The 12,169-nt window shown below is 44.7% G+C and overlaps 1 protein-coding gene across 2 annotated transcripts; it reads right to left on the bottom strand.

Annotated features, from left to right (window-relative positions):
* Window positions 1-303: 303 nt before the first annotated feature.
* On the bottom strand, window positions 304-11,912 carry SERPINB12 (serpin family B member 12). 2 transcript variants are annotated; one of them, XM_004601694.2, is made up of 7 exons: window positions 11,742-11,912; window positions 9,493-9,624; window positions 7,828-7,968; window positions 6,734-6,851; window positions 3,387-3,529; window positions 1,684-1,851; window positions 304-708 (listed from the first exon to the last, which is right to left on the bottom strand). In XM_004601694.2, exons 1-7 carry the CDS (start codon window positions 11,907-11,909, stop codon window positions 304-306), a joined length of 1,275 nt encoding a protein of 424 aa, XP_004601751.2. In that variant the 5' UTR covers window positions 11,910-11,912. The 2 variants fall into 2 exon arrangements, with proteins under 2 accessions (XP_004601751.2, XP_054985417.1); XM_055129442.1 differs by having other exon boundaries at window positions 7,828-7,933; window positions 9,509-9,624; window positions 11,742-11,909.
* Window positions 11,913-12,169: the final 257 nt, after the last annotated feature.

Below are 12,169 nucleotides of genomic sequence, written 5' to 3'. Positions count from 1 at the left end.
TATGTGGACTTGCAGGTCACAGCAGAGGGGGAGAGCGGAGTTAAACTTATGCTCTTGAAAGTATAAAGAAGCAAAACGTTAGAGGTGGAGGAAGAGCCCTTCGACACTAACAGAAAAATCAGCTGCAGGGTGAAAGGAAGATAAGGACAAACACATACCAGGAGGGACTCTGGCACTGTTGCAAGCAAAGATGGAAAAAAGAATGCTTGAGCTAGTAACCAAGATCCAAGTGCCCATGTTTGACCAGGGGAAGATTGCATTGCTGTTTTCTTCCAGCTTCCCGGGGATAGAGGCTGTGTTCTCTTAAGGAGAGAGAACCCTGCCGTAGAAGAGAATGGTTTGGGTGTTTTTGTGTCTGATGAAAAAGAGAAAAGGATGATCAACGTTAAACGTCACCCAGGACGGGCTGGACTTCTCCATGCCCACAGCCCCACTGGCTGCCGCTGCCTCGGAGCCATTTTCATCCACCTCCACAAAGGTTTTATGAATAACTTTCGACAGGTAAAAATTGGGATTAGGAGAGATTCCAGTAAGATCAGCTTTCGTCTCATCAAAGATGTCTGTGATCCCCATGTCCTGGAGAATAGAATTGAGATCATAGCTGTCTTCCAAGGTGAACTGGGGCAAGGAGACGGCTACTCTTTGCTCTGACAGGTTTTCTGAGTTGCTCCAGGCCATTAGTTTCTCATAGGTGATGCTCTGTTCAAGCTGCAGGAGGAAGAAAAAGAAAAAGATGCTTAGGATCAAATTGCGAGGCTGCAAAGAATATCCCAGTGATTTCGAAGGGCCTGAATCTAGTTCAACAAGAGGTAGAAGTCTTTAGCTTCTATCCCTGACCTTCAGAACACTTTGATTTTATTTATCTCCTTCCTATATTTTATAATATCTCCTATATTTTATAATCTCCTATATTTATATAATATTTCCTATATTTTATAATATCTCTTTCCACTATAGAAGAAAAATTGTGTGCTTTGCTGAGTACAGGCTAGTATTCAAAGCCCAGCAAAGCTCTGTTGATTAAGATGAGACTCAGCCTCACCTCTGAAATATAGAGGTGTCCATTCCATGCTTGCAGGACCATTAGAAAATAACGTATGAAAGCACTTAACACATTGCTGGCATACAATCAATTTTCAATACTGTTTATTTCTGTTATTACTGCGCTGGTATTTCTCACTTTCCCTTCTATCTCTTTTTATCCCACCAGGTAATGTGAAATAGTGTCTGCAATCATCCGTCAGTGCTACCTCACAAGTTACCTCATCCAAGATTAATGTCATCTAACATCAAGGTTCCATCCACCCCAAAACAGGATTTAAATTTTAGCTGAGCTAGGACAAAATAGTCTGAGCAAGAGGCCAGAGGTCGGGATTGTCAGAGAAAAGGAAGTGCTGTTTCATTTAGAGCAATTTTCAAGTTACTCAGCATTAATATCCTTGGACTTGGGTTGGTGTGGGGGGGGGGCAGAGGGGGCCGGAAACAGTTCCTTAGAGAGGAAAGTCTTATCTGACATTTGTTCTTTTGTCCTAAATAAATACAGACTAAATCATAGATCAAATTCAGATTCTTATGGATACTTTGAAATCCCTGACTGCTCAGGTACTGTCCTTCCTCGACGTGTCCCACAGTGCAAAGGTCTGTAACGGGACATTTTTCCCAGGCGTGGGAATAGAGCTTCACCTCTTTCAGGCTTCTCAGGTTGTCTTCCGAGGCCGCCGGCAGCAGGACGAACATGCTGAGCCCTCCCTTGGTGTATCTCATTTCAAGGACCTGCGCCTTCAGCTCCTCTATGAAGCCGATGTTAAAGAGACCTATTTGGTTCATCATCTTCACACATTTACTTTCATTCTGCAGCAGACGGGGTAGATCACAGACAAGGTAGATAATCACAGGACTGCCATGGTAATCGACATGCCAATAACAGTGACAACAAGTCTCACAATGGAGATGTTACTGGTTCCCGCTCAAGCTAATCGATGAACAACAGGAGACAGTGCTACAGTGCTACAGTGGATGGTTCCCAACCTCCCCCAAAACATGGGTCTGGGTCTTTACCGGAAGTTCTGAGCAACACCAGTGAGTGACCCCAAGAGAGCTCTCTGGCCACTCAGAGACTTGCCCTTCCTTTACCAATATTTGATCTTCAGTGTTCTTCACTCCAAAGATCATGGTTGCGTCCATAGACTATGCAATCAGGTATCTTATCCACAGTGCAATGGGAACAAGTCCAGCTGGGTTTCTATCTTAATATCTGTTCTACTCAATCTCTTGTGCTCACACAACCACTCTATCCCTTCTAACCTGAATGACACTGCCACAAAGCCACTGAAATCCTTTAATAGGTAAATAACAATATATATGTATATATATATATGTGTGTGTGTGTGTGTATTAAAAGTCACACTTGTTCCACTGGTTTCCATCAAAAGAAAGTACCACCTAGACCCCTTAAATGTGATAATAGGTTCAGGATATTTGAGGAGTCATTAACCTACAGATAAAGATGTACAAAGCTAAAGAGAATTTGTTGTGCATGAAACTATATCATTTGCAGTATTGTAAACCACAGTGCCTAAAATAAATTCTTTCAAAGAATAACTAGCATAACAAGTGGAGAACTGGGATCTGATCCTTCCCTTCCCACTGATTCTCCAGTCTTAGGGCTTAGAGGAAAATATTCACAGATGTGATGTTAAGACATGCATTTGGCAAGTAACGTCCTTGGGGTGGAAAGATAGTGCTGGGGATAAGGCTTTGCCTTGGACGCAGCCAACACCAAGCACAGTCAGAAGTAAGTCTGAGTGCAAAGCCAGAAATGAGCCCTGAGCTTTGTCGGGTGTGGCCCACATATTCCGCCCTCAAATAAACAACCTCACCTCTGCATGCTGTGCTCAGCTTCTATATGGGAACGTTAAGAACACCAATTTCTTTGCGAGAACAAATAAGATCATGAATGAGAATAGTGTAAGGAGAACAAATAAGATCATGAATAAAAACAGTGTAAGATTCTATGAACTTCAGGTATTGAGTATGATTTATAGAAAATGCTATTATAAACCTAAGTTGTCAATGGGTGGGGCGCTTGCCCTGAAAGCAACCGATGCAGGTTCTATTCCCGGCATCATATGGGATGATGGTCTGAAAAAAATTTTTTCATATGGGATATGAACCCCCAAGCACTGCCGGGAGTGATTCCTAAGTGCAGGAATAGCCCCTAAGCATCACTTGGCATGGCACTAATTAATTAATTGACGAATTAATTAATTAAATGTAAGTTGTAACCCAGAGATCTTGGTCTTAGATTTGAGCCTACACCTTGTACAATATTCTCCGTGGAAACTGTGAGTGGAACATTGCAAAATCCCCGTGTTATGAGAAAGTACCTCACTGAGCAAAAATGGGGCATCCACTGTGTTCTCACAGTCAAAGTATTTTTCCCACTTGGCCTTGAAGTAAACGGCGTTCACCAGCACCAGCACCGTGGAGTCAGTGATGCTGTCCTGGTTAAAGAGCTCCTTGATTTTACCTAGGGAGAAGGGCGCCAGAGATTATTCCAAATATGAATCGTATCAAAAATATTCACGCAGACAGATGTTTTCATGAATCCCAGAGGCGCTGCATGTCTCGACCACTTCTAGTCTGGGTGAGGTGGAAGCGGAGGGAAGGGTGGGTAGATTGGCAGTGGAGGGACTGCACAGGGAAGGAATCATCTCACCCTAACCTAAGGAGACTCCGGAGCCCTATCATGGAATTTCCTTTGATTCTTTGTATCAACCTTTATCGACTGGGAGCCATTTGGTCCTCCAATAGACGTCCAGGACATTTCAAGGGGGCCACAGGTAGAACACCACTTAAGTGGGGGTGAGGGGAATAGTATAATGCGAGAGGGATAGCTGTTTGGACAAGAGAGGCATAGGAAGAAAGCAAGGTTGAAAGGGTGTCACAGGAGGGGGAAAGTTGAGAAACTTCTCACTGTGGTCTGAACTTGTCATCAGACGTTGTACCCTATGGGTCATTCAGAGTATGATCCCATCACCTAATTAGAGAATAATTCCCTTGTGTAAAATAACTATGATGTAATTTCTTATCTCAGTGGGAAGTAAAGAGTATGTTCTTAGGTATTAAAAAATAAATGCATATAAATATATGAGACCATTATAGAAAAGCATCCATGTGTCTTTTCTCAGTTCTTCTCACATCAACTGTAAAAAGTCTTGATTTCTATAAAGAAGTAAATTCCTTTTTTTTTTCTTTTTTGCTTTTTGGGTCACACCCGCCAATGTACAGGGGTTACTCCTGGCTCTGCACTCAGGAATCACTCCTGGCAGTGCTCTGCACTCAGGAATCACTCCTGGTGGTGCTCAGGGGACAGTATGGGATGCTGGAATCAAACCCAGGTCGGTAGCAGGCAAGGCAAACACCCTATCCACTGTGCTATCGATCCAGCTCCGTAAATCCTTTATTTACAGAGGAATAGACACTGTGATTGAAGTCATGCAACCACAAGCAGTAATACTGCCCAAGATCTATCTGCCTTGGACCTTTCTTCTCTGTCTTGGCCCAAATCTGGGGTGCCTCATACAATCACACAATGCCCAGGTAGACTAGAAAAATCCCCTGCTCTCAGGAAATAATATTTTTTCTTTCTTTCCCACTTCAAAATGCCATTACTTGAATGTATTCATAGGTCTTAAGATGAGAAGACCTTTCTATCTAAGGAATGTTCTTCTTGAAAAATAGTCATTATTTATGTTGTCATCATCTGTACTCACAATGCTTTGGGCAAGCTAACTAAGGAGAAACTAGATATTTATGCCAAAAGAATGAATAACTTTTAGCACAGCTGCTGCCTTCTTGGCAACTGGATGAATTCTTGGAGGAATCCTAATTCCTGTGTCACAGACAGCCATCTGCACCCAACTGCAACAGTCTCCTCTTACAAGTTGTTTCCCAGCCTAAAGTCAGAGTCATCTCTAAGAGCTCATTCCTTGGCTTTTACACCGTCACTCTGACCTGGGGTCATCACGTAAAGCAGTACTCAACACAACTATATTTGGGTGTTTTCTTATGAAGGCAACATGAATTTATATGCCGATGATAAGACGCTAAGACAAATCTCGTTAATTCAAATCTCCCAACAACATGATGAAAGAGCATCTTTCAAAGTGATAAATTGGAAGAGCGAATCAAATTCATAATAAGGGGTAGGTGCAGTCGTGTAGTAGTGGACTTGTCTTGCATGTAACTGACCCAAGTTACTGACCCCTGGCACCCAGATAGTCCACGAAGCCCTGCCAGGAGTGATTCCTGAGCTCAGAGCCAAGAGTGAGCCCTGAATACAGATTGATATGCCCCCCAAAACAAACAAACAAAATTTATAGTGAGATATCAGCTCACAGCAAGGAGAACAGCTGTTACCCAAAAACAAGAAACAGACAAGGTCAGGAGCTGATGGGGAGAGAAGGGACCCCAGAAACCAATATGAAGATCTCCAAAGAAAAAAATTAAAGGGAGAAATTCCAAAGCAGCCACCCTACTTCTGCCTACTTATGCAAAAATACCCCATCAATTCAGAGATAGACACACTCTCATGTTCAGTGCATTATGTACAATAGCTGAGACCTAGAAATGCCGTGGGTATCTGTAGACTTAGGGGCACATAGAGAATACGGGCTCCATCTGCCCGAGGTTCCCCAACTTACTTGGTCTATCACCCTGTTTTCATAAAAATGATTTCTTGAGCCTCCTTCTTGAAGTCTACCTTCTTTTAGTGAGATAAAGGAAGGCAACAGCCAATGACCTCAGAGACTACTACAGTTCCCCCTGGATGTTTCCAGGGCCCCAGAAGGGAAGGAAGAGCGTGGCCCACTTAAAAAAAATCATCTACACACTTACCACAAGTGGTATGGAGGGGCACAGTTAAGACAGAGAAGAGACCACTATGACAATGATAGTTGGAAATGATCACGCTGGACAATAAATGAGTGTTGGAAGGAGATGATACGTGATAACCTCTCAGTGCCTGTTTCGAAAACCACAATGCCCAAAAAAGGGGTAGAGGACGGAAGGAGAGACAGACAGACAGACAGACAGAGACAGACAGAGAGACAGGGAAAGTACCTGCTACCCAGGCAGGCTGGGGCTTGGGTGGTAGAAGGGAAACTGGGAAATCTGGTGGGAAATGCACATTGGCGAAGGGACAGATGTTGGAACATTAAATGACTGAAACCCAATCATGAACAATTTTGTAACTGTGTTTCTCAAGGTGATTCCATTTTTTCTTTTAAAAAAAAAACTGTGGGGGCTGGAGCGATAGCACAGCAGGTAGGGCATTTGCCTTGCACGAGGCTGACCCGGGTTCGATTCCCAGCATCCCATATGGTCCCCTGAGCACCACCAGGAGTAATTCTTGAGTGCAGAGCCAGGAGTAACCCCTGAGCATCGCTGGGTGTGACCCAAAAAGCAAAAAATAAAATAAAATAAAATAATTGAACTACATGATATAATTCTACTCCGCTAGAGAGAAAGGTAAAATTCTGTCCTGAGCAACAAGATGGGTGGACATTAGACTCAGAGAAACAAGGAGCATCAAAGCACTTTAAGTCTCTGACAGGGAGTTTTGACAGCCCACCCAGGTCCCTTCCTCTAGAGAAGTCATCTGAAGGGGGAGGGTGACTTGTTTTTCTCTGAAACGGGGACCCACAGAGGCACTACACTTGCTCTCCCGCACCTTGGGACTGAGATTCCACCCAGAAGTTAATCTCTCGCCTGGACTTCTCAGTGTCTTTGCGGAAATCCACGCTTTCAAAAGTCGTGTGGTAAAACTGGATGACACTGTCCAAGTACTCCTGTTAAGTGAACAGAAACAGTGCGATAAAGTCACAGCCTTCCGCTAACGTTACAAGTGTAATGAGAAAGATGCGCCTCTGGTACCCCACGTAGCACTAAACTCGGTGAGCACATCCCTGCACTGACCAGTCAGGATGCAGCTGCCCACCGTTACGCTGCACACGCCTCTCCTCCTTTATTTGAATGTTCCATTTGCGAAGACATCTCAAGACAAATAATATCAAATAAATTGGGAGTCTTGGCTTTTAAACTGTTTCCTTTTTTAAAAGAAGTTAAACCCTGCTTAATGGCTACAGACCTTCTGTGTGAGATCATGAAGGGAAAAAGGCTTTGGAAATAGATAGGTGATGCGCACATAACTTTGCGAAATGTAATTAATGACTGGCACTGAATCATTTACTTTGCTGCGTCTTCAAAAGCAGATTTTAACTTGCTGATCTTTGCTGATCTTTTACAATTTTCTAAATGCCAAAAGCTTTTATTTGGACGCTTTTAAACGGCTGGTGTATTTTACGTGTGTATTGTGATAGAAACACACTAGAGCTAGTTTTCCAAAGTCCGGTGCTTGGCTTCTCATTGGCGTTGTTGTGAGAAAAGGTACTTACCCCACCCTCTGCCCTGAGCAGCTGGAGCGGGCGCGGGGGCAGCGCGTTCATTGCTAAGTGTGTGGCTCCCTCTGGTGGCCGGAGGGGCAACTGACGCCCATCCAGGGCACCTTGCTCTAGATGCCACAGAGACACGCACTCTGGTCCCCAACACACTCTCTCGCCTCGCCGCACCTCTGACTTGGAGGAGGGCAGCCTGATCTTGGCACAAAGGATGATTTTAGAGAATTGTGCCCAGGAGTGGCCAGGGGGCACGTGCAGGAGCGTGACCAGGTGCAGCTGTCACGCCCCTTGATGGGAAAGAGTCACAGCCCAGCTGTGCAGGGGCCCACCCAGCCGCTCCGGGCTCTAGGCGGCAATCGGAGCTCACCTGGTGGACCGGGAACTCCCGCTCTCCGTAAAGCCTGTTGGCAATACTCAGGGTGTAATCCGCTCGGACCCTGTCCAGTTTGGACAGAAGCTGCCCGAAGTAGCAGCTGAGCACTTCGCTCTGGTCGCTGGACGACTCTGACTAAAACAGAAACAAAAGGGGATCGTTTACCCCAAGAGTTAGATGCCGCAAAAGCGACCTATTGTTTTCCTTTATCACGGGGGGGAGTGGGGAGTGCACGCTGGCAAATAGGATGAAACAGTTCCCAGTGGGAGGTCCAGGCGGCGTGCAGGTATTTGGGTCACAGGCAGAAAATATCCCGGCCTGTGTTCCCCATCACTGTCACTGTCATCCCGTTGCTCATTGATTTGCTCGAGCGGGCACCAGTAACGTCTCCACTGTGAGACTTGTTGTTACTGTTTTTGGCATATCGAATACGCCACGGGTAGCTTGTCGGGCTCTGCCGTGTAGGCGGGATACTCTTGGTAGCTTGCCAGGCTCTCCAAGAGGGATGGAGGAACCAAACCCGGGACAGCCGCGTGCAAGGCAAACACCCTGCCTGCTGTGCTCTCGCTCCAGCCTGTTCCCCATACTCAGCAGGATACACGGTGAGTGTTCCTCTGTCCTGTCTGCTTCAACAAGATGCAGTTGGCGGGGGGCGGGATTTATTTTTTTATTGAATCACCTTGAGATTAGAGCATTACAAAATTGTTCATGCTTGAGTTTCATTCATAGAATGTTCATCACTTCATCAGTATAATTTTCCAGCACCAGTGTCCCCAGTTTCCCTCCCACCCCTTCAAGCCACCCTGTACCCCAGCCTGCGTCTATGGCAGGCACCTCTCCTCTCCTCTCTCTCTCTCTCTCTCTCTCTCTCTCTCTCTCACACTCACTCACTTTAGGCACTATGGTTTGAGATACAGATGCTGAAAGGTTATCATGTATATCCCTTTACCTGCTACCAACACTTGGCTCTGGTCCAGAATGATCATTTCTAACTAATATTCTCATAATGGATCCTCCTCTAAACTACCCTCCATCTCCCACCCCATTGACCAACCATTGGCCAGTCCTCCTGGCCAGTTTTCCCTGGCCTTGCATATTAGTTTCATACTGTTTTTTTTTAATATCTTACAAATGAATGCATAGTTATTCTACATCTGTCCCTTTCCTTCTGACTCATTTCACTCAGCATGATACTCTCCAAATCTATTCATCTATAAGAAAATTTCATGATCTCATTTTTCCTAACAGCTGTAAGAGTTTTTTTTAACTCCTCTCCAGACTGTGTGTATTTGTTGCAGGATAGGACCCAGGTCTCGTGCATGCAAGGCATATAAACACTTTACCGAGGAGCCATATCCCCAGGCCCTCACTAAAGGTGGAAGATATTTGAATTTCTCCTACTCCTGCCATGGGACCTGCATAAAAGCCGTATGTTGGCACAGTTTTTTATCTCTCCGATAGGGCACTGTGTAGGGAAGAAGAATCCGATGCCTACTGCTCTTTATCCTCCATCATACTCCATCCTGGCGCTGTCACAGTGGGGACACCTGAAGGTGTGACCGAGTTCCTTTATCCTAAGCAGAAGACACTTGTCCTTCCTCTTAGAGAAACCAGCGCATGTAAGTCACACAGAAGACAGCAGGGCTTGCGGCGTCTCACCTGAGCCGCAGAAGACCCTTTTGTTCCTTCCTGCCCTTTCGCAGAGCCGCCGGTCTCTCCTCGCGGTTGGCTCCTCAGACACGGCTCTGGATTCTCACTTTCCTTCGGGGAAAATTCACTGAAGTGCAGCACCTGTGGGATGACAGAATGGGGAGATGGCATGAGAAGCACAAGTTTGAGCAGTGCCAGGAACGTTTGCCTGATGTGCCCTGACCGTGGTGATGGCGTCAGGAAAAGCGATCAACAACGAAGCAAAGCAGACGTTTCTTTGGGCTTGAGCTGGGAGGTGCAGTGAGGGGAAGAAAACTGCCTGCTCCATGCCCCCTCTGCCCTGGAGTTGCACTGAGGAATGACGTTGACTCAAAGTCAGAGTCAGCTCAGACACAAGATCACGGCACCTCTGAACTGTCCGGAAGCTGCATCTTGAAGACCGTAGAAAAATAAGTAAAATTCCGCATAGATCTTCACTGCTAACATGCCGATATAAAATTTTGGTATAAATAAAATATGCTGTGAGAGACTGACACACGTTAAAAAAGAAGAAGCGGGAAGGCAAGTGCAGTGAGGACAGAGAAGGGACCACTATGACAGGGACAGCTGGAAATGATCACTCTGGACAAGTGCTGAGTGCTGAGAGGAGATGGAGTGATATGCATGATACCCCCTTTCAGTGGCAGTGTTGCAAACTACAGTGCTTCAAAGAAAAATAAGAGGAGGTCTACCATAGAGGTGGGCTGTGAGGATGGAGGGGCAGGGGGGCAAGGTGGAGGAAAACTGAGGACATTGGTGGTGGGAAATGTGCACTGGTGAAAGGATGGGTGTTGGAACATTGTAGGACTGAACCTTGGTCATGAAGAGCTCTGAAACTGTTGGGTCTTACACGTGATTCAATTTTTAAAAGCCTGTTCAATCTCACGATGATAATATATATACATGTATGTGTATATGTGTATATATACACACATATTTATGTATATGTGTGTGTGTGTGTATATATATATATATATATATATATATATATATATATACCACAGATGTGAAGAAAGGGACTCTCATTCACTGCTAATGCTGACTGGTCCAGGGTTTTTGTAAAATAATATGGGCATTCCTCAAAAACCTAGAAATTGAGTTTCCATAGACCCACCCAATTTTACACCTGGGAATATAACCTAGGGACCCAAAAACATGATACAGAAAGGCCATCTGCACTTCTATGTTCATTGTAGCATTATTTTCAGTAGCTAGAATCTAGAAATATCTCAAGTGCCTGAGAACAGATGACTGGATAAAGAAACTATGGTCCATCTACACAATGGAATACTATGCAGCTACTAGGAATAATGAAGTCATGAAATTTGCTTATATGTGGATGAGCATTGAGAATATCATGCAGAATAAAATGAGTTCGAGGGAGAGGGACAGACATAGAATGATTGTACTCATTTGCAGGATATTAAGAAAATAGTATGAAATAATAGAAAAAATAGTAGAATAAGATATCTTCTACTAGATAGATATCTTCTACTAGATAGATATCTTCTACTATGTAGATATCTTCTTCTAATACATAGTTTCTACTATCAGAGATAGTAAAAACAAGAACCAGGAGGAATGGTCCGTGGTTGGAAGCTTGCTACAAAGTCAGGGGACGGGAAGGGCAGTTCAGACAGAGAAGGAACCACAATAACAATGATAGAAATGATTACCCTGGACAAGAAGTGAGTGCCGAAAGGAGGTGAAGGGATAAACATGATAAACTTTCAGTACCTGTACTGTAAACCACATGGTAAAAGCAGGGGGGGGATGGAAGGAGAATAAAAGTGTCTGCAAGAGAGGCAGGTTAGGAGGCGGTGGAGGAAGGGAACCTGGGGACATGGTGGTAGGAAATGTACACTGGCAAAGGGACAGGTGTTGGAACACAGAGTAACTGAAACCCAATTGTGAACAATTTCGCAACTATGTATCTCATTGTGATACACTGCGAGACTAGCTTCTCCTTTCTCTTTATGTTTTCTTAGTATGACACTAAAATAATTGTCATAAGGTACCTGACTCCAGTTATATTGTGTTCAGTAGTGCTGATCTAGTTTCAACTCAGTCAAGCAAGTGAAGACAGCAGAGGACAAATTTCCCAGGTGCCACCGACAGATAAGAATTGGGTACAGAAGGTCGCAGGCATGTCTAGCTCGGCTTGCCCCAGTGAGACTGAGGCCTGACCCTCACAGCGGCCTTCGTCCCTGTCTTCTCACCTTGTCGATCTGCTGGGCACTGCCGTGTCTGGCCCCCAGGCGGACCATGCTGAGAGCAGCCGAGACACTCAGAGGACAAAAGAAGATGTTTTTATCCTCATGGTGTTTGCTGATCTCTTGAAAAAGGTCAAAACAAAATTTGCTGTTTGCTTCAACAAGAGAATCCATTGTGAAACTGAAGATAGTCTAAAACGAAGCAAAAGAGAGGCATAGTAATGATTAAGATGAGGTAAGTAGTAGTTCTCATGTTAAGTACCTGGGATTCAGTTATACACAACGTTATGTGTTAAACACAACAACTCTCAGGTCACCGCATCCTCGAGGGAGATATTTGCCTTAATAGTGATGCCACAATAGGCAGGGATTTCATTCAATGGCATGGAATGTTTTTCCCGGGGCTGCTCTAGAAAATTACTGCAAAATACTGT

This window comes from Sorex araneus, chromosome 2 (assembly GCF_027595985.1).
Source record: "Sorex araneus isolate mSorAra2 chromosome 2, mSorAra2.pri, whole genome shotgun sequence".
Lineage (NCBI taxonomy): Eukaryota > Metazoa > Chordata > Mammalia > Eulipotyphla > Soricidae > Sorex > Sorex araneus.
This window is presented reverse-complemented; position numbering and strand designations above follow the sequence as displayed.